This window comes from Aquarana catesbeiana, linkage group LG02 (assembly GCF_042186555.1).
Source record: "Aquarana catesbeiana isolate 2022-GZ linkage group LG02, ASM4218655v1, whole genome shotgun sequence".
In the NCBI taxonomy this organism is placed as follows: domain Eukaryota; kingdom Metazoa; phylum Chordata; class Amphibia; order Anura; family Ranidae; genus Aquarana; species Aquarana catesbeiana.
In genome coordinates, this window is record NC_133325.1 from 647,730,304 (window position 1) to 647,753,601 (window position 23,298).

At 43.0% G+C, this 23,298-nt stretch overlaps 1 protein-coding gene across 1 annotated transcript in view; it reads left to right on the top strand.

The window, feature by feature from the left end:
• The first annotated feature begins 1,860 nt into the window (after positions 1-1,860).
• PHEX (phosphate regulating endopeptidase X-linked) overlaps positions 1,861-23,298 on the top strand; it is a 398,049-nt gene continuing 376,611 nt past the window's right edge. Inside the window, exon 1 of the mRNA XM_073616504.1 lies at positions 1,861-2,159. Coding sequence (XP_073472605.1) covers positions 2,036-2,159 — 124 coding nt within the window. The 5' untranslated portion in view covers positions 1,861-2,035. The remainder of the gene's footprint in view (positions 2,160-23,298) is intronic.

The following is a 23,298-nucleotide window of genomic DNA, read 5'->3' on the forward strand; positions in this document are numbered from 1 at the left end:
TCAGGGGTGGTGGATGGAGCTGGGATGGGATCAGGGGATGGATGGAGCTGGGATGGGATGGGGGTTGATGGAGCAGGGATGGGATCGGTGGGATGGATGGAGCTGGGATGGGATCGGGGATGGATGGAGCTGGGATGGGAAGGAGGTGGATAAGGCAGGGATGGGATTGGGGGCTGGATGGAGCTGGGATGGGATGGGGGGTGGATAGAGCAGGGATGGGATCGGGGGGATGGAGCTGGGATGGGATCTTTGATTTTGGGGGGGTTAGAGGACATGTGCCAGGGTGTGCTTTGGAAGGGAGAGGAATTGTGCCGGGGGGTTAAACTTCAAATCTGCCTCCTCCTTATAGCACAAGTAATTTCTAACCCAAAACAAAGGACCCCCTAGCACATATGCTCAAACCCCCCTCCCTAAATTGACTCTCCTAGCAGCATGTCTCCCTCCTCTGCAATACCTCAGCCACGGGCAGGTGCTGTCCCTCTTCCTCCCCCTTGCCTCCTCAACCGAGGAGGAGGTGGCTATAGTCCGGTCTGCAGTAAGTGCAGCCGGCGGGGAGAGAGATGATTGCAGCGTGTGTGACAGTGTCAGACTCTGAGCACCCTGTCTCTGCCTCACTCCCTCCTCCCCCACTTTCCTCGCACACCACATGCAGCTGAGGAGATCTGGAAGGGAAGGAGGGAGCCGTGATGCAGCTGCCAGACTGCCAGTCTCAGCCTGGTGTCACCCTCTGGCGGGTGTCACCCAGGTGCGGACCGCACCCCCGCCCCTCCCTAGCGATGCCACTGGGAGCTACAGTGTATGAAAGAGAAGAGATGTGCCTCTAAGTGTAGCAATATGGTTACATTTAATGAAGGTACAACATTTAGCAACTCACATGGTTAGTTATTAAAAGAGGCACATCCAAGTATGCAGGCTTCTGGGGTAAAGCTGCTCCAGACCATCCTTCGCACCACTGGCTCTCACCTCTGTCAGTCTGCAATCATGCCCGGGAAGACTACCCTGTAGTAGAGCGATTTGAAAGCGAGGCTTGAAGTGCTTGTGGAGTGCAGCATGGAAGGGATAACGTTGATGGTGGTGCGGAGAATGGTCAGCTTTACCCCGGATGCCTGCATACTTAGATGTACCTGTTTTAATCATCAACCATGTGACTTGCTAAATGTTGTACCTTCATTAAATGTAAATATTTATATATATATATATATATATATATATATATATATATTTTTTTTTTTTTTTACAATACTTTTATTGTATGCTCAATCCGGAACAAATCAATATTTTGGGCTTTTTTATGCTACTTTTGGAGAACTAACCCTCTAAGCAAAAACAAATTTGCAAAATATTTCAGCTAAATATTTAGGTTAGTAATCTGAACGATGACATCATTGGCATAAGAAGCCACTAAACTTTTTTTAAACTTTATTTTGAAAGATATCAAAAGGTACGAGAGAAGTTTGATGATGGGTAGTGTTATATTTTGGCAAACACAACCCTGGAAGCTTAACAACTGGAGATAAGAATGAGCTTAACTGTACCGAGTTTAGTGAAGTTTATGAAATCTCATTGAGCGCAGGGTTACGAGTAGTGCATGTCACAAATAATATACACCCACCCAGCTAAACATTATTACACCCTTCCAGCCAGCAACATGTGGATAATGTGAAACTTCAGCAGTGCAGCCTAGCACAGTTCCATCCTCTGTAAACCACTGAGGTTTTCTAAATATGAACTAGTCACTCATTTTTGCAAGTTCCAGCCGGTGAGCCATGTGTAGTTTTTTTTTTTTTGTAGAAGAGGAGGAATAGGGAAAGCCCTTATACTTTTCATTGTGCCTCTAACCCCCCCCCGTGAAGAAGGAGGAGATAGGCAGTCTGATGACTGAAAACTTTGCAAAGATGTGTACTGTATCAACAAGACATAAACGCAGACAGCTCATTTAGAACATGGGTTTCTGATTAAAACCCTCTGGAAGAACATTAAAGAGGAAAGAAATTTGTCCACAGGCTTATTTCCCCCCTCCCAGCACAAGCAGTCCATGGAAGAACAAGACATGGGGAATGCAAAGTCAGACAAGAAAAGTTCTGCTAGTAAATTCATTAAAGTAGCCCTGGTCATCTTCATTTGCATCACAGGAGTCCTAGCACTTCTGCTGCTACTAGGTGAGTACCTTGTTAACAGACACTATACTATGATCTGGCTTTCATTGAACTCAAAGTGTTGTAATTATGCTAAATACAAATGATGGATAAACATACCCTAAAGTATAACAGGGAAGATACAGGTAAATGAACCATATATGAAAAATGGAAATTCTATGAAGATTTTGATACTCCCATTTTGTAAAATTTATTATGTTTACTATGAATTCTACATTTTTCATACAGTGGGTTTTCAACATGGTGCATTTTTAGTATGCATTGCATGAGTTTTACATGTGTTACCTGCGAGCAGGATTTATTTAAATGCACCACACCTAAAAAAAAAAGAAAAAGAAAAAAAAAACAGCATGCATCTGATGCTTATTTCTGTATGTGATTATATACAGTAAATATACAGGCATACCCCACTTTATCTATAGATATATATATATATATATACAGACACACACACACACACTTTTATATAAATATATACCTTTGAGCAGCCTTTCTCACCCTCTTTAATACAGGTGAACTATTGAAATAATATTAATGTCTTAGGGAACCCCTGTTAGATTATTACATCTCTTGCACACTTCACGTTTGTGTGGTCAATAAGCTGTAAATACAGAAAAAGAATAAAAAAAAAAAAAAAAAAGAAAAAGAGTAAAAATCCTGAAATGGAACAAATAATAATAATGGCCAGAAAAGAAAAATGAAAATGGTAGTGCCCCTTACACTGATGGTCAATGGAAAAGTGCCTTCTTAAACTGGTAGTCGATGTAATGGTCCCATACATTGGTGACTAATGGGAGAAAGACCTGTTATGTTAATGGTGAGTGCGAGATTGCTGACCAGTGGGAAAACTGCCTTCTCTTACACACTGCTAAAAAGATAATTGACATCAGTGGTTACTGAGTGTTAGAAGCTCTTCATTGCCCACCAACCCATGAACCCTTACCAATCTCTGGAAGAACCTCAGGATTCCACGGAACCCTGATTGAGAAATCCTGTCTTAGAGTCCTTGCATATTCATACAAACCTGAATGCTTGATGAAACCTATGTAAACCTAGGAGGAACATCTTACATATGTAGTTTATACAGTATACGTCTATGTAATATATAAAAGAACATTATAAACAATGACATTATAATAATGAGCATTTATAAAAAATAAACTCTGATAATAAGCATGTTATATTTTATTTTATAAATATGGTTTTGTTAAATTTTATATATATATATATATATATATATATATATATATATATATTACTTGATTGCTGACTTTCATGAAATATCTGAAATGAATGATAAGCAGTAGGTGCAATGTAAGTTCTAGCATACAGTTAATGTTATAGGTAATTGAGGAAAATTTCAAAGAAACTTCTATTGGTGCAACACATCACTGATGCAGTTTAATAGCATGTATAAAGTTACCCAAACACATCATATTATGACAGTAACATCTCCTTTAGATTTAAAAATCATGTAATGTGAGTGTACACCTCCTTAGAAATTCAGTAGGTTATTTAGGTATTCTCTTACACTACATAGTTTATATACAAAAAAACTTAATTCTTGGTGAATCCAAAAGAGACTGTGTTATCAGATTATAATGTGTGTGTGGTCACTTTGAGGTGGCCATGAATGGTCTAAAAGTTAAAGGTTATATGACAAATTGATTTAAAAGAGTTTTTTTAGCACTGCTCTCTACAGAAGCTATAGAATGGTGTAGAAGCTAGAGTGTGGTAACAAGTGCGAAGAAGTGCGTTTTTGCTTTATTATTTTTTTTTTTGCTGCAAAGTTAACAAAATAGCAGTAGCACTTCCCTAATATTAAAATAGATTGTAAACTCTAAATTATATCAAGTAGAAAAATTTCCCCCTTAACAGGACTTTAATCATCCTAGTGATTGCGAAATCAATCACAATATACAATAAACTAGGTATAGAAAGAAAAAGTTGTAGAAAAATATATAATTTAATTTAATACATATTATATAAAGTATGAATGTATACATGCAAACAAGATTGGTGGCTGAACAACAGAGGTCAACATGGCATATCAATGACTATGTTATACTCATGGGTCCCGGACTGCGGTGATCTAATAACATGGTGAAGTCCAAGGCCCTTTTTCTTTCTATATTTTGTTTATTGTATATTGTGATTGATTTTTCAATCACTAGGGCCATTAAAGTCCCGTTAAGGGGGACATTTTTCCACTTGATCTATGCTATTGGGATGTGGGCCCGCCCCTTAGTTCGGCTCTACCTCAACTTCTTTGTCTATAAACTCTAAATTATTGAAATTTGTGTTTACTAAAGCACTATACATCATAAACACCTGCCATGTAATCTTTTTTAATAAAATACTTATTTTCTCTTTTTTTATCCTTTGTTGCATCTTAGTGCCGGCAATCTTCTGCAGTCTCATTGTAGCCACTTTCTATCTGAATACAGGCCTTTCAGTGATGGCTGCATAACATTTCTCTGTGGGTTTCTTGATGGTGACAACATTGGGTCATGTCTACGTAATATGTGTTTAAACAGCTAGTTCTAGATTACATTGGAAGCCCATGTGACAGGGTGTGCACGACTAGGAGACAGGGACAGAGTGTTGTCACCTTATTGCAATATGGCAGAATCACCAAGTATTTTTTTAATGAAAGCTGCAGATTTCAAAATATTGAAAATGGCTTTTAACATTACATTATCATGCTGAAGCTTATATAAGATTTTACTGATTGGGTTTACATATACTTTAAGATAAAAAAAAAGAAAGACTGATTCTCACCCCTTCATTCTCAGTAAGACATCTGCATTATTTTTACGGGCTGCTTATAAAAACATCTCCACACCAAAGAACACATTCTATCACCAAACAACTAATTGGTTTAAGGTGAAACAATGTGTCTGCGCTAGAAAAAGTCACTTCAATCAAAGTGCAGTATTAATAAACATAAACAACATGAGTGTTGATATAAAATGTGCATGAGTGAAAATACCCCTAGGTGCTGGAGTATAAAGTGCACAGTGCTATATAAAATACAGAATGTGAGTGATCAAATGAAACAACATATCATTAAAAAATAAATCAAATAAAATGTATCAAATAAAATGTAAGAGGATATGAACAACTGGTGAATAAAATAAAGTCCAAAACCGTGTATATCCAATAATATAAAAGTGCCCAAATAAATTAGTCCAAAGATTTAGTGGATTTCACATATCAAATCTTCCAAAGTGTGTCACCAAGAAACATGCTGTGGTGTCTTCCAGCCGCCCCCACAGGTGTATATGCTCACCTTCCTGTGTGTGACACAGCGATTAAACTATGCCAAACAAAGCCTTGGAGCCACTCCTGTGCTCATTAGGAACCAGCCGTGCAAAATTCACTGGAATTCAATGGATTCAATTAAGGTAGATGATGTACTGCTTCCATAAAGAACTGGTCCCGGTGTCTCTCGATGGTGACTGGTGATCAAACGGGAGCCTAGATGGACGCCGTGCGGTGGCCGCGGACCTCCGCTCGGAGGCACCGGCTGTACAAGCGGTGTAGTGGAGAAGTCACTTCCGCGTTCCAGCGGATCACAGCGGATCCACTACACCGCTTGTACAGCCGGTGCCTCCGAGCGGAGGTCCGCGGCCACCGCACGGCGTCCATCTAGGCTCCCGTTTGATCACCAGTCACCATCGAGAGACACCGGGACCAGTTCTTTATGGAAGCAGTACATCATCTACCTTAATTGAATCCATTGAATTCCAGTGAATTTTGCACGGCTGGTTCCTAATGAGCACAGGAGTGGCTCCAAGGCTTTGTTTGGCATAGTTTAATCGCTGTGTCACACACAGGAAGGTGAGCATATACACCTGTGGGGGCGGCTGGAAGACACCACAGCATGTTTCTTGGTGACACACTTTGGAAGATTTGATATGTGAAATCCACTAAATCTTTGGACTAATTTATTTGGGCACTTTTATATTATTGGATATACACGGTTTTGGACTTTATTTTATTCACCAGTTGTTCATATCCTCTTACATTTTATTTGATACATTTTATTTGATTTATTTTTTAATGATATGTTGTTTCATTTGATCACTCACATTCTGTATTTTATATAGCACTGTGCACTTTATACTCCAGCACCTAGGGGTATTTTCACTCATGCACATTTTATATCAACACTCATGTTGTTTATGTTTATTAATACTGCACTTTGATTGAAGTGACTTTTTCTAGCGCAGACACATTGTTTTATCTTTAATACTTTGCACGAATATGGAACGTGACTGAGTGTTTGCAGCTGGTCTCCACTTTTTACTCATCATTTTGTAGGCATTTATCCGTAAGTGGCTCGCAGGGTTTTGCTTACTATTTTTGGTTTAAGGTGAAGAAAGCATTTCCTCCTAACCCATTTGGCTGTTTGGAGTGAACAGATGTCCAATAATCCAATTAGTACATAGTAAATCAGCTCTGCAGTGGTAGTTTACACATTGAGCTGCAAATTATCCTCTAAACATCATCTAAACAGTCACTGAAAAATATACCAATAATAATGCAATGTCTTGGTTCATGCAAAGTGATAGATATTAGCTAAACTATTCACCCCCAAATTCAGCCCTTCGCAGATAGCTCTAGTATGTCTATTACAGTATAAATAAAAGGCAACACTTTTTTTTTTTAGTTTTGGCTAAATTGGAGGGGGATTAGAACACCTGTCAGGTTTGTATTGCTGTCTGTCCCCTCGTTTTGGAGATTGTCGGCAAAAGTAAAGGAAAAACTACAATTTTGGGTTGCCATGAGAACAGAATACAGAGGAAATCTTCTAATGGGGACACTAGTTCTGGTGACAACAAGGGATCCCCTCACTTCCTGTTTTGGCTATGGGACAGGAAGTGAAGAGAAATCTCACAGAGAGCAAGAAGCTGACAGAAGTTATAACCCTCCCTTGCTCTATCTAAAATGAAAAAAAAAGTCTTGCCTTTAGTTTTACTTTAAGGCTGCAATAGAGAGCTGGTGAGTGGCCCTGTCTACACTACCAGGCTTGACAAAGGTCCATTTTTCAATCAACTTTTGTTTAAAAGGCCAGGAGGAAACTTTTTAGCTGAGCAGTGACTACAGTGGGTATAGAAAAGAATCACCCCCCTTTAAAATAATGACAGTCTGTTGTTTTGCAGACTGCAATAAAGACAGACACAGTTTTTGTTTTATCCAGCTGTATTTACTAAGTGTTACTTAGAACATCTAGTTGAAAGATATAACACCAACATTTCAGAAAAGAATAAAAATAAATAAAAACAGAATCACTGAGTTGGAAAAAGGATCACCTCCCTCCTAAAAATGTTTTGTAAACTCAATCAGGTGTAGCTACTCACCTTCTCAATGGCACACAAAGCCATTTAGATAAGAAATAAATGATCCAGTGCCATGGACAATAAAAAAGTAGCTAAAATCTGCTGCCTCTACAGATACAGAATTGGCGCTGCTAATTTTATTGTGTCTCATACCTCCAATGAATGTGCAAAGGCAAAAACAAAAAAAAAAAACCCCAAAAAGCTAAGCAAAAAAGACATAAACACCATACACAGGCATCAAAACCCTAATGCAAAAAGGATAAAGTGCAAGTGTACATATAACTGAATCCTCAACCAAAGTGCTGGTGTGCAATAAATATGTAACTAAACAGTTATAATACACATAAGTGAATATATAACCCTCATAAAAATAACATCCAGGTGAAAGATATGACACCAAAATGTCAGGAAAAAAAAGAAAAAAACAGAATCACTGAGTTGGAAAAAGGATCACCTCCCTCCTAAAAATGATTTGTAAACTCAATCAGGTGTAGCTACTCACCTTCTCAATGGCACGCAAACCCATTTGACTTTCAACTGTGATCAGCTGTAATCAGTTTGATTAGCTTAGCATGAAAACAACTTTCCTGTAGCATTTCAGTCCCTGATAGTGCAACTGAAGCAAACAGTCAACTATGGGTGGCAAGGCACTGTCAAAAGATCTCCGGGATAAAGTTGTGGACAGGCACAAGTCAGGAGATGGATACATACAAATTTCAAAGGCTTTATCAATGCCCAGAAGCACGGTGAAGTCTATTATTAAAAAGTAGAAGGTATTTGGTACAACACAGACCCTCCCTGGTCAGGACGTCGCTCCAAGCTGGATGATAGAGCCAGGAGGAAACTGGCCAGAGAGGCTTCCAAAAGGCCTACAGCAACTCTGAATCAGTTGCAGGAATTTATGACAGAGAGTGGTCATCATGTGCATGTCACTCCTCAAGAAAGGCCACATGCAGTCACGACTCAGCTTTGCCAAAACACACCTTGAAGATTCTGACGCCACATGGAAAATGGTGTTATGGTCAGATGAGACTAAAACTGAATTATTTGGCCTCAACACCAAACGATATGTCTGGCGAAAATCCAATATAGCTCACCATCCAAATAACACCATTCTTACAGTAATGCATGGAGGTGGTAATATCCTGTTATGGGGGGTGTTTCTCTGCAGCAGGGACTGGAGCACTTGTCAGGATAGAAGGAAAAATGGATGTGGCAAAAAAACATCAAATTGTTGAGGACATTCTGCTGCCCTCTGCCAGAAAGTTGTCAATGGGAAGAAGGTTTACTGTAACGACACCCCGAGTACTAAAGGGATTAAAGTCGTTTAGGACATTCCTTTCCCGAACACCGAGGCAGCTACTGAACACTCTGATCAGCCGAACAAGAAACCCATACAAATAACTCTCCCCCCAAATAAGAGACAAAGCTCTGTCTTGAGGGTCAACCAGGAATCAACTCATTTATTTTCACACATGGACACAACAGATAAAATAACTTAGAGACTCTTTCCCCCCACCCTTGGATAAGAGGGCGGGTTAAACCGTCCAATGACAATAGACACACAGGTCAGGTGTGTTCAAACTTCTCATCAGTACACAGTCTTATCAGCAGGGGGCTGCTGGAGGAATCCCCCCTCCCTCCATATAGATACACATTCTCTGATCCAAGGCAGACAGACAGAATAGAACATTGGAATACAGCCCCACCCCAAACCAGCACAGCAACCAGTACACAGCAGCATGAGACAACACACAATATATACACAACATTGTGAAGCAGTCACTATCTATAATATGGCACATACGGGGTTCCCAGAGTTTTGTGTTTTGGGGGACATGGACTTGAATCCAAAGTAATATTATTTCCAGGGTCCCCAGGCATACAGCTCACAACGAGCACTGTTCCCCCAAATGCCAGGGCCCATAATCGGCTGGCAAGAGGCTGGCATTGGGTCCCCTCCAAAAGCCTCTGTCCCGGCTAGGTCTGTCACATTTACCTTCAAACATGATAATGACCCAAAGCACACAGCAAAAATAACCACACAGTGGTTGAAGGAGAAAAAGGTGAATGTCCTTGCATGGCCTAGTCAGAGCCCACTGAAAATCTGTAGAATGGCTTGATGATTGCAGTCCACAAACGGTCACCATCAACTTTAACTGAACTTGAAACTTGAGCAGTTTTGTTAGGAAGAGTGGGCAAATATTGCAAAGTCTGGATGTGCAAAGTTAGTAGAGACATACCCCAACAGACTAAGGCTACGTTCACATTGGAGGCGGGTTTCAAATCGCTCGAGTTCAGCTGAACTTGCACAATTTCAAACCCGCATTTCATTGCGAGTTCGTGGGTGATTTGAAAGGCATCTGTGCGGTTCATGCACAGATGTCTATTGAAATCGCCCCGAAGTCACCAAAAGTAGTGCAGGAACTACTTTTGGTAATCAGTGCCACACCGCAAAGTCGGCATTGCACCGATACGGACTGTACAGTCTTCAGCAACAGGCTGCGATTTGGCATTCGATTTGACATGTCATAGAACAGAACCCTATTAAGTTCTTTTGTTACAAAAAGGGGCATGGGTAGTTAGGCACTGTCATGGGGACATGTGCTGATGCAAAACCATGTTTTCAAATACCTTTCAGCAGGATGAGGGTCTTTTAAGGCAGTCCAGTGGAAATTGGGGATACCTTAAAGGGGTTGTAAACCCTCAAGGTTTTTCCCCTTAATGCATTCCATGCATTAAGGGGAAAAAACCTTCTGTAGTGCAGCAGCCCCCCCCCCCCCCCCAGAGCCCCCCCTTTTACTTACCTGAACGCAATCTTTCCAGCGATGAGAACGAGTCCAGCAGCTCCAGACGCTGTCTTGGTTCCTTATTGGATAGATTGATAGCAGCAGCAGGCATTGGCTCCAGCTGCAGTCAATCAAACCCAGTGACACGGGAGCCGGGGGGCAGGGCCGAGTCCTGCTGTCTGTGTCAATGGACACAGCAGCAGGACTCAGGAGCACGCCTGCACAGGTGCCCCCTTGGAATGCGGGTCTCAGAGGGGGCACTCGATGCGGGGAGGAGCCAGAAGCGCCACTGGGGGACCCCAGAAGAGGTGGATTGGGGCCACTCTGTGCAAAACCCTTGCACAGAGGGGGTAAGTATACCATGTTTGTTATTTTTTTTTAAATGAACCTTTACAACCCCTTTAAACCTAAACATGACTTTGTGGATCAGTATAATTTACTTATTTTCATTAGTATGATAATATACATTTATTGAAAGAAAAAAATAGCACACTTACTTGAAAATAAGCATGGGTGGTAGGAATCACCAAAATTGATACAAAGCAAGGCTGTGTGCAGGAATAGCAGCTTCAGATCCTCTGGCTGGCATCACAGGGACCCACTCTGGCAGCTGTCAAAAAGACTGCCAATAAACAGCGTTCTGTGCCGTTGTCTAATGCCTTGTAGTGACCTCTACATGCTGGTGGAAAGAGGGAGGCAGTAACATGTTTCAAGGGACAATCCCTTCTTTCTCAAACCTCTGAGAGGATCTGGAGCTGCTATTCCTGAACACAGCCTTGCTTTGTACCTATCTTGGTGATTCCTGCCACCTATGCTGATTTTCAAGCATTTTAACTGCAAGTGTGCTATTTTTTTCTTTCAATAAATGTATACTATCATGCTAATGAAGATCATGTGCTCCTGTTTTCTTGTTATTTGAGCTGTCAAAATCCAAGGATCAGGGCTGAAGCCTATTGCCTGCAGCACTGATCGAGTAACTTTTATTTGATTGGGTGGTAGATCAATTTCTGTTCAACTGCAGTGGCCGCACATGGATCAAAATTCGGCTGTTTCCGAATGTTCAGCTGAACTGGCCACATTTTGATCCATCCATGGCCACCTTTAAGTTGGATATGCACCTACTGAAAATCGGCTGCTCCGGCAGGTCCACGTGTATCGCTGTCTGTTTAACAGAAGCCGATATAATGACTGGCTTCTGTTAAACAGTTAGCCTGGGTTCATACATGTGCGGTGCGAATTGAAGCTCAGGTTTCACTGGGAAGATAAAAATCTGTTGTTCAAAGGTTCATCTGTGTTTCAGCTGCAGACCAGTGAGCAGGGAGAGGGGGAGGTGTAGTGAGGAGGAGAAAATCCATGTTCACAACGCAATGCATCTGCAAATCAGATGCGTTCCCATAGAAGATACTGGGCTTGTAATTCGCACCGCAATGCCCAGAAAACGCACACGTTTTTTGTGCAATGCGCAGTGCGAATGCAACGCACATATGTGAACCAGATGCATTCATATGAATGTATTTTAAAATGTCCTGCGAATTGGATGCAGTGTAAGCCGCATCTAATTCGCATAGGTGTGAACGGGGGCTTAAGCTTGAAAATCAGCATTCATTCAGCATATGCAGCCAATGGCTACAGCACTGATCAGTGTTTCCTGTAGGGGGCGAGTCCCCGCTGTGAGAATACAAAGACACAGCGGTAGAAGTCCACCACAAATGATGTCGATGAAGGGATCTGTGAGTTTTTTTGTTCAACCCGCTAGCTGACCAAAAAAAAATAAAAAACTTAGTGGGGGTTATTTATGAAAGGCAAATCCACTTTGCACTACAAGTGCACTTGGAAGTGCAGTCGCTCTAAATCTAAGGGGTAGATCTGAAATGAGTGGAAGCTCTGCAAATGTTATCATCCAATCATGTGCATGCTAAAATGCTGTTTTTTATTTTCCTTGCATGTCCCCCTCGGATCTACAGCGACTTTACTTCCAAGTGCACTTTCAGCGCACTTTCAAGTGCACTTGCAGTGCAAAGTGGATTTTCCTTTAGTAAATAAACCCATTGTGTACATCAAGGTTTATATACTGCAGAGTGCAAAATCTGGTGCAGCTCTGTATAGAAACCAAGCAGCTTCCAGATATTTTTGTCAACGCTTAATTGAACAAGCTGAAGTTAGAAGCTGATTGGCTACCATGTACAGCTGCACCAGATTTTGCACCAGTTTTAATAAATCAACCCCACCCTGCCTTAGGCTGGGTTCACACTGGTCCGACAAACGCTCCGACATTGGGAGCTCATGTCGCATGACGTGTGAAATCCAATGTTTCCCTATGGGAGCTGTCCTAACTGGTCCGACACAAGTCGTTACGACTTTGGAAATGCTCCCTGTACTACTTTGGCCTGACTTTGATCCTACTTCAGCCCATTGACTATCATAGAAGTCGGATCAAAGTCGGATCGCCGTCTCGCATGATCCGACTTTGGCATGCGACTTGTGCTCAGATGATCTTGGGGGGGAACTCCACGCCAAATTTTAAATAAAAAACCGGCATGGGTTCCCCCTCCAAGAGCATACCAGGCCCTTGGGTCTGGTATGGACCCTAAGGGGAACCACCTACGCCAAAAAAATGGCGTGGGGGTCCCCCCAATCCATACCAGACCCTTATCCGAGCAGGCAGCCCGGCCAGTCAGGAATGGGGGTGGGGACGAGCGAGTGCCCCCCTCCCTCCTGAACCATACCAGGCCGCATGCCCTCAACATGGGTGGTGTGTGCTTCGGGGCAGGGGTGGCGCCCCGTGGGCCCCCCACCCCAAAGCACCTTGTCCCCATGTTGATGAGGACAAGGGCCTCTTCCCGACAACCCTGGCCGTTGGTTGTCAGGGTCTGCGGGCGGGGGCTTATCGGAATCCGGGAGCCCCCTTTAATAAGAGGACCCCCTATATACCGGCCTCCCACCCTATGTGAACGAGTATGGGGTACATGGTACCCCGACCCATTCACCTAGGGAAAAAGTGTCAACAAAAAAACACACTACACAGTAATTTATTAGACAGCTCCGGGGGTCTTCTTCCAACTCCGGGGGTCTTCTTCCGGCTCTGGGGGTCTCTCCAGGTTCTTCTCCGCGCTCTCCGGGTCTTCTGCCGGGCTCCTCCGCTATCTTCTGCTCTTTTGCCGCTCTTTTGCTATAGCGGTGGCCCGGACTTCTGCCTTCTGCCTTCTTGTCTTCTTGTCTTCTTCCCTCTTCTTCCAATGTTGACACGACGCTCTCTCCTTGCCCCCTTATGACGGCACAGTCCCAGCATGCCCCGGGACAATGACCTCATAAGGGGGCGGGGTCACCGCCTATATAAGTCCATTGCGGAGCGCTCAGAAAGCATTCCAGCTGGAGAGAGCGTCGTGTCATCATCGGAAGAGAAGAGGGAAGAAGACAAGAAGGCAGAAGACAGGAAGGCAGAAGGCAGAAGTCTGGGCCACCGCTAGCAAAAGAGCAGAGGATAGTGGAGGAGCCGGCAGAAGATCAGGACACCGGGAGGAGACGCCGGAGAGACCCCCGAAGTTGGAAGAAGACCTCCAAAGTCGGAAGAAGACCCCGGAGCTGCCTAATAAATTACTTTAAAATCCTGTGTACTGTGTTTTTTCATTGACACTTTTTTCCCTAGGTGAATGGGTAGGGGTACCATGTACCCCATACTCATTCACAAAGGGTGGGGGTCTGGGATCTGGGGGCCCCCTTATTAAAGGGGGCTCCCGGATTCCGATAAGCCCTCTGCCCGCAGACCCCGACAACCAATGTCCAGGGTTGTCGGGAAGAGGCCCTTGTCCTCATCAACATGGGGACAAGGTGCTTTGTGGTGGGGGGGCCTCGCAGGGCTCCCCCCTGGCCCAAAGCACCCACCGCCCCAAGTTGAGGGCATGTGGCCTGGTACGGTTCAGGAGGGGGGGAGCCGCTCGCTCGTCCCCACCCCCACTCCTGACAGGCCGGGCTGCCTGCTCGGATAAGGGTCTGGTATGCATTTGGGGGGACCCCCACGCAGTTTTTTCGGCGTAGGGGTTCCCCTTAAGATCCATACCAGACCCAAGGGCCTGGTATGCTCTTGGAGGGGGAACCCATGCCGGTTTTTTATTTAAAATTTGGTGCGGAGTTCCCCCTCAAGATTCATATCAAACACAGTGCCAAGAATTAGCGGGGATCCAAGTCAGGTCCCCGTTCATTTAAAGTCGGACGCATGCCAGCTTCATGTCACAGGGCAAAGTCGGATCCAAAGTCGGACGGCTGTCGTATCGCAACAGTGTGAACCCAGCCTTACACTACTCCCTTCACATTTCTTTTTCTTTTGGTTTTATTAGCTTTTTTCCCAAATGGCTGTATAAATGAGCAATTTAATTAGTTACAGCAGGGGTCAATAAACCATTGTATTAACATGAACTAGGTTATAGCAGAACCTGTTAATCAATTAAACAGATATACACAGGTCAGCAAAAGATAACCTATGTGATTGTGCATGCACATTGGTCTTACTGTATATCACATTCTAAATGTGTCCAGAGATATCAGAGGGTAGTCATATTTGAGACCATAATTGTCTGCTAATCTTTCTTTTAAAGTGTACTAGCAAAATTGAAGAACTAGAATAGTTGGGGATTTTTTAACCTTGCATGGGCTCAAATCACACTGCAAAGAATCGCATGTGATTTAAACAGGAATGTGGTGTGATTCCTGCCTGAACCAGCACTAATGCCTTCCTCTAAAGAGATATAATGGGAACTTATCTGGGAGATATACGATAGAAAATAATACTTTAATAAGCTTTGTAAAACATTTAAACAGCAATATTTACAGTGTTTATCTACAGCGACATTTCAGCAAGAAATAACTCCCATTGTGTGTGTTCAAGCCCTAAATCTCCATAAAAATGAGCGATGATACAGTTTGCATTTTCTGGTGATTTATTATTGATATAACAAGAGTGGACATGCTGAATGCTATGTATAGAACAGGTCTCCATTACTCTAATAAATCCAGTAAAGCATTATTTTATATACTAGTCAAAATATTCTGAAATATAACAATATTTGTTTATTCCATGGAAAACTGAATTCATCCCAAGCAATGGGAACCATTCAGAGGTCCATCAGATATACATGTGGGGTTAACGAGGTCTTTTTTGGCTTGCAATGGAAGAAACATACCCTGCAGCTGTCAGACTGCTTTCACATTGATTTATAGCAGTTTTAGGATAAACTAAACAAGGAATAGAAATGGAGCAAGTGTACGTTCCACTCATCAAATTACTTTTTTATATTCTGTTTGTAAAATACCTGTTCTAGAAAAGAAACAGGTACTTTAAAAACAGAATATAAAATAACCATTTAATGAGTGGAACTACTAAACTAAGCTAATTATCAGATAGCAGGCGCCATAAGATTGCAGATCTTACTTTCTGTGATACAGTAAGGGTTTTTTCAGATGGGCGGTCGTGTTTAACACGCTCTGAAAAGCATTCTATAGTAGATTACTTTTCAGAGGGTGTTAGAGCCAGGCATTCAGGAGGTTATCATCTTCCAAATGTCTGTTTTTTTTTTTTAAATCCCAAGAGGGAGTTTATATTAATATAATGCATTGCAACCACGTGCCAAGCATTCTCACAGAATATGGGATCTCCAACTTTAACAGGAGGAAAGTGTGCCAAAAGCTAATATATTTCAGCTTATTAGTCCTTAGATGTGGTGCCTGCATTTGTTTTCTTTTTTGTCTCACAAGCTTGGCTGAAAGCAGTGGGAGCCATTGGCTCCTGCCGCTGTCTGTCAAATCCAGTGAGTTAAGAGTGGGCGGCGGGGCCGAGCCGAGAGCTGTGTGTGTCAATGGATGCACACAGCTTGTCTCAGGATCAAGCATGCAGGTGCGCCACCATAGGACGCGGCTTCCTATTGTGGTACACGCAGAAGAGGAACCTAGAGCCCCGGTGGGGGGACCTGACAAGTGGAGATTCAGAGCTGCTCAATGCAATATGATTGTACAGAGCAGGTAAGTATAACATGTTTATTATTTAAAAAAAAAAAAAAAAATTTTCACCTGCTCTAATCATAGCCACCCCAGGACAGGAAGCATACTATTTGAAGAATTACCAGGTTAAAATAAAGAAATTGATTCGGTGCCCGCTTCATTGTTTGGGTACGTCTCCAGTAGCGATTAGGGTATCCGATAGAATGTCACCAGCTTTCGCACCGGGCAGGGGACCCAGGCAGGGCTGTCCCCAGTCGCCCCTGCTCTTTGCCATATCAAATGGACCCCTGGTCACTTTAGTACGTAATAGTTTGCATATCACTGGGTTTGAGTATGGCAAGCTACATGAGAAGATCATGCTCTACGCTGATGATATGTTGCTATTCTTAGGAGACACTTCCTCATCCCTGACGAGTGTCATGTCCATAACCTCGGAGTTCGGGCAGTTCTAAGGTTTTACTATCAATTGGACTAAGTCAGTCTTAATGTTGCTGGACAGTGCTCCCGGATAAGCAGAATATATCCCCTATTCCATCCCATTAGTGACTTCTTTCAGATATTTGGGCATTGAAATCTCCCCTACCATCATGGAGTACTGCCGTCTTAATGTGTATCCCCTGATGGCCAAATTTAGAGACAAAACAAACATCTGGCATAATCTCAAAATGTCCCTGGCGGGGAAAACTAACCTAATTAAAGTGATATTTTGCCCCAACTCCTATACGTTCTTCATAATTCCCCTGTGTTAATCCCCTTAAATTGTTTTGGGTGGTTAATTCCCTGTTCCAGTTGTCACTTTGGGATGCCCGCCCTCCAGAATTAGGCTGGAACAGCTACAATTCCCCAAAGACAGCGGAGGCCTTGCCCTCCCAAATCCATGGATCTATTACAACTCAACTCCAACACCTTATAGGCGACATGATGCCTGCCCCTGAGGATTCTTCTGGCCGTCTTCTGCTTGTTGGCACTGGTGCGGACTCCATTCCAGTGGGATTGGAGTCGCAAGCATTTCAGAACCCTAACAGGCAGAAACCTACCTATGCCTTAATCCCCAAAATCTGGAATAAATCAAATCAACTGCAATGGGTAACTGGATACACGGTCTACAGCCCGATCTGGGGAAATAACACTTATGCTGAACTCACCAAACTCCAACAAGGGCCCAGATGGCGTGCATGGGGGATAACTCTCCTCTCCCAGGTGTTCCAACATGGGAGGTTGATGTCCTACTGGCTCATATGTTTTACTACTACCTACAGTTGTCCCATGCAGTTAGGGCACAGGGCGATGTGATAGACTGGTCAGTTTCACCAACACCCATATTCAATCTGCTTCAGTCGGCAACTGAAACCAAGGGTTTCATATCCCAGTGTTATCACATGCTCTTAATGGAACACTTGAGGGCCTATCCCACCAAGGCAATGGTACACTGGGAGGCAGATGTAGGAGCCTTGACAGGTGACCAGTGGGAGGAGGCTTTTCAATCGGTAAATATATGTTTCCTTAATGTCTCACAGAGGGAATCACAACTATAAATTTTACTTAGAGTGCTTTACACCCCAGCGAAACTCCACAAGATGGGTAGACTTTCTGTGTGGCAGATGCAGATGAGCGTCGGGGGATTTTATCCATCTCCTGTGGCAGTGCCCGAAGTTGCATCGCTACTGGAGTGAAATCCTCTCCACGCTCAAGAGTGTTTTAAAGCGAATGTCCCCCGGAATCCCATTCACTGTTTTCTTGGAATCCTTGAAGAAGTGATCCCTGAGGAAACGACAAAAGTGGCCTCCTTCAGGGCCCTATTTCAGGCTAGAAAGATAATTTTGCTGGGTTGCAAATCCACGACTCCCCCATCTGTAAAAATCTGGGTGACTCATATGGGAAACATGCACCTTCTGGATAGATATATATACCAGCATAGGGGTCAATTGAATAAATACAAGACACTCTGGTCTCCATGGTTTGATGTCCCAGGGCCAGCCCCAAGGGAACTCATTCTAATGAGGGTACTGCAGGGTCCTTCAGGTTGAGGCTACTACACGAGACTCCTGGGAATGCTAGAGGATGTAAGTAAGAGGGTTGGCCACACATATGCCCTAAAGTATTGGATACCCACTGCCCGTTCAATGGAGTGCCTGAATAGGGAGGATTTTAGGGGTGGTGACATGTATAACCTTGTAAGCTACAGATGCAACCTGCCTATGTATCAGACTTGCTTGACCTGTGATTCGCTTATAGATGGGTTTAATGGTATTCTGGAATGGGGGGTGGAGAATATTTTCCGTACCTGTTTCTTTATACCCTTTGTACCTGGTGTTTTCGAAATAAAAACCTTGTTTGATTTAAAGAAAAAAATAAAGAAAGAAAGAAATTAGGCCTTAAAAATGAACATTCATGCATCCACCTCATCTAAGGACTGGCAAGCAACAATATATTACATTTTTGGTTTTGGGTTTAGATAATCTTTAACCACTTGCCCAACCTCCTCATAGAAAGTGTATTGTGAGCAGGTGGAAGCTGCAGTCGTACTGGTACGTCGCAGTGTGCATGCTCACAGTCACAATTTCGTAACAGCTGTGTCCACTGGATGATGATCAGTACCCTACCAGACCCGGTGTAAGTGGCCGGGGTATCATATGTTTGTTTTGATTGGTCATAGCAATCACATGATTAGGATGTCAACAAAACAGTCATGAATGGCTTCCTTTGTAATGCTGTGATTGGCCCACAGCTATCACATGGTACACCCTGTACCGTGTGATTAGCTGTAGCCAACCACAGATCACAATAGTAATTAAGCTGTCATGAATGAAAGCCATTCATAACAGCCAAAAGTATTGCTTAGAACAGTGATCATCATTGTTCTAAGCAATAATAGTAAAAAAATAAAAATCCCTTATCACCCCTCCCCTATGTCGCTTATGGTGACACTGAACCACTCTGATGACAAGATGTGTAAATAATATATATATATATATATATATATATATATATATATATATATATATATAATTTATACATCTTGTCACCAGTCAGTATCCCTGATCACTGCCACACCAGGCATATGAAGCTGCTGTACTGTACTGGTGGTAAAAAAAATTGCGACCCCCCCCCCCCAAATTTTAATTTATATCTTAATTTTTCAAAAAAGTGTGACAAAAAATTACAACTGCAAAAAATTCTACATGCCTCTTACTAAATACCTCAGACTGTCTGCTTTTTTGAGTAGGGGTCATTTGGTGGTATTTGTACTGTCCTGGCATTTAAGTACCTAAAGAAATGAAATAGGCCATCAGTTAATCAGGATTGATCCGTTTTTAAATATAAATTATTATAATAATACAGGATTTATATATTACCAACAGTTTTGTGCAGCCCTTAACCATAGATTGTAGACTTTTACAATTTTCACACAAACTAAATACTATACACTGATTTGGGTTATTTTTTACCAAAGAAATGCAGCAGAATACATTTTGACCTAGATTTATAAAAAAGATTTGTTTGCAAACTTTTATAACCGAAAGAAAAACGTATTTTTTGTAAATTTGTGGTATTTTTTCATCTATATAGCAAAAAGATAAAAAGCTCAGTGGTGATTAAATAACATCAAAAGAAAGCTCTATATGTGTGAAAAAAAATGATAAAAATGTAATTTGTGTACAGTGTTGCATGACTGAGCAATTGCTCGTGAAAGTAGCACAGTGCTGAATAGCAAAAAATGCCCTGGTCATGAAGGGGATAAAACCTTCCAGTGGTCAAGGGGTTGATGCTGAGAAAGAATTCCCAAACACACCCACTGCAGGCTTCTTGTTTGATAGCACTAACCCCCGGTTCACATCTATGCGGGTGGCTGCTGTAAGAAAACGTGCTGGGTCGCCATACATCATGAATGGCAGCCGCCTAGGCATGTAAAAATACAAAAAGTGAGGTGGATTTTGATTGCTAGTTAAGATACGATCATAAGTTGTGATCATAAGTTATCAATCACATCTCTGTTTCCACCTTGGAATCTCATACTCCGATTGATCAAAATGTGATCATATTTATAAACAAAGCATCCTAGTGCTGCCAGTCAATGTAGAACGAATGGCAAATATCTGACCTGGCCGATCCACTCAGTTTGATCAAATCCAATCTAAATCTAGTCTAAATCGATCAGATTGGAAGTTACAGTTATTTGATTGTTTGTTTGCAAATTTGGTAATTTTTATTGATTATCCATGGGATAATAATCTCAAAGTATGTGTGGCCACCATTAGATGCTGTAGCAGATTTACATGGACTTGACTAACAAATTAAAGCTGAACTCCAACTGACATGTTATAAGTAGGGATGAGCCGAACACCCCCCGGTTCGGTTGGCGGGAGAACATGTGAACAGGCAAAAAATTTGTGCGAACACCATTAAAGTCTATGGGACTCAAACGTGAAAAATCTAAAGTGCTAATTTTAAAGGCTAATATGCAAGTTATTGAAATAAAAAGTGTTTGGGGACCTGGGTCCTGCCCCAGGGGACATCAATGCAAAAAAATGTTTTAAAAACGGCAGTTTTTTCGGGAGCAGTGATTTTAGTAATGTTTAAAGTGAAACAATAAAAGTGAAATATTCCTTTAAATATTGTGCCTGGGGGGTGACTATAGTATGCCTGTAAAGTGGCGCATTTTAGAACAGTCCCTGCACATAATGACATTTCTAAAGGAATAAAAGTCATTTTAAAACTTCTTGCAGCTGTAATGTAAGTTGGATGTTTGAAAATAGGGGACCGCCTGTATATACTATACGGCCTGCCCTATACACTCTGTGGAAAATTGGGCCTTAGGTGTTGGTGGTACCATAAGCTCTCACAGTTACTCTTGGTGGGCGCTGGAACGGGCCCTGCTGTGAAATATTATATCAAGAATTGTAATTAAGTGCCCCTGTTAAACAGGGGCATAAAAATTGGGTCTTGGGTGGTGGTGGTGGTGGTGGCACAACACTGTAAAGCCCCACGGATACTTTTGTTGAGCGCAGGAACAGGCCCTGCTGTGAAATATTAGATCAAAAATTGTAATTACGTGCTCCTGTTAAACAGGGGCATAAAAATTGGGCCTTAGGCGGTGGTGGTGGTGGTCATGGCACAACACTGATACTTCACAGATACTTTTGTTGAGTGCAGTAACAGGCCCTCCTGTGAAGTATTAGATCAAAAATTGTAATTACATATCCCTGTTAAACAGGGGCAGAAAAATTAGGCCTTAGGCAGTGGTGGTGGCGCCCTGAACTGAAAATATTCCTAGAAGCTATCATCATGAAGATTGAGGAAGAACAGGATAGTCATTCAGCATAATAGGATAGTCACTCAGCATTTGCAACCTCAAGGGATCCCACATCCATAGAAAAATTATTTGGTTACATCAGCATCAGGTGCTTGGTAGCTGGTGATCCAAGACTGATTCATTTTTATGAATGTGAGCCGATCAACAGAGTCTGTGGACAGGCACACTCTGTGATCGGTTACAAAGCCTCTAGCAGCACTGAATGTGCGTTCAGAAAGAACGCTAGATGCAGGACAGGCCAGTAGCTCAATTGCATATTGAGCCAGCTCTGGCCAGTAGTCCATCCTCAAGAAGTAACCAGTAACCCAGTAACCCAGTGGATGTTCTGTTGGAAAGGTCTCCAAGTCTGATCTTGCCCCTAGATATTCCTGTACTGTAATTCAGACGCTGGCGATGGTTGCTGGAACCGATCAGACCTGGGCGCTGAGGACTGAAGAATTGTCTGAAGGCATCGGTCAGCCAGCCACCTTCTCCACACGTTGTCCAGCACCAGGGAATTGTAACCTCCCAGGCTCTGGAAACACATTGCACCAACCTTTCTGCAAGGCCTCTCGAAGATGTTTTATCCTCTGCTTTCTCTGCGAAGACTGGATAGGTTCTGCAACGTTACCCTTGTAACGTGGATCAAGAAGGGTTGCCAGCCAGTAATGATCCCTCTCCTTGATACCACGAAACCTAGGGTCCTTTCGCAGGCTTTGCAGGATCAGGGAGGCCATGCAGCATAAGTTTGCAGAGGCATTTGATCCTAAGTCCTCTGGGTCACTAAGGATCACATGATCCTCAACCACCTCCCAGCCATGTACTCCATGGGTTTCTGGGGACTGCAAACAATCCCTTAAAGACTGCTGCTGATGCTGTGTGTTATCCTCCACCTCCATGCTGACACAATCCTCTTCCTCTTCTACCTATGTGATCGGCAGGCCTGCAGGAATACTAGTATCTGGATAAAGGGGGCCTTAAGAGGTAAGGAAGTCCTCCTCTTCCTCCCACTGTTCTGCCTCAAGTGCCCTGTCCATAATTCCATGAAGTTTGTGCTCCAACAGGAAGACAAGAGGGACAGTATCACTGATGCATGCACTATCACTGCTCACCATCCTTGTGGCCTCCTCAAATGCTGACAGGACAGTGCATGCATCCTTGATCAGTAGCCACTGGCGTAGCGAAAAAAAGCCAAGCTCCCCTGACCCTGTCCTGGTGCCATACTCACACAGGTACTCATTGATGGCCTTCTGCTGCATGTGCAGCTGCTGCAGCATTGCCAATGTTGAGTTCCACCTGGTGGGCATGTCACAAATGAGGTGGTTCTTGGGCAGGTTGCATTCTCTTTGAATGTCAGCCAGCCGAGCACTGGAATTATATGCATGGAGGAAATGACCACAGACTTTCCTGGTCTGCCTCAGGTGATCCTGTAAGCCAGGGTACCTGCTCAAAAACCGCTGCACCACCAAATTCAGGACGTGAGCCAAACAGGGAACATGGGTCAAGTGTCCCTGTTGGAGGGCGGAGAGGACGTTGGTGCCATTGTCACATACAACCATTCCTGGCTGAAGCTGGCATGGCGTCAACCACCTCTGAGCCTGCCCCTGCAAAGCTGACAGAATCTCTGCCCCAGTGTGGCTCCTGTCCCCTAAGCAGACAAACTCAAGCACCGCATGGCATCTTTTTGCCTGAGTGCTTGCATAGCCCCTTGAACACCTACGGAG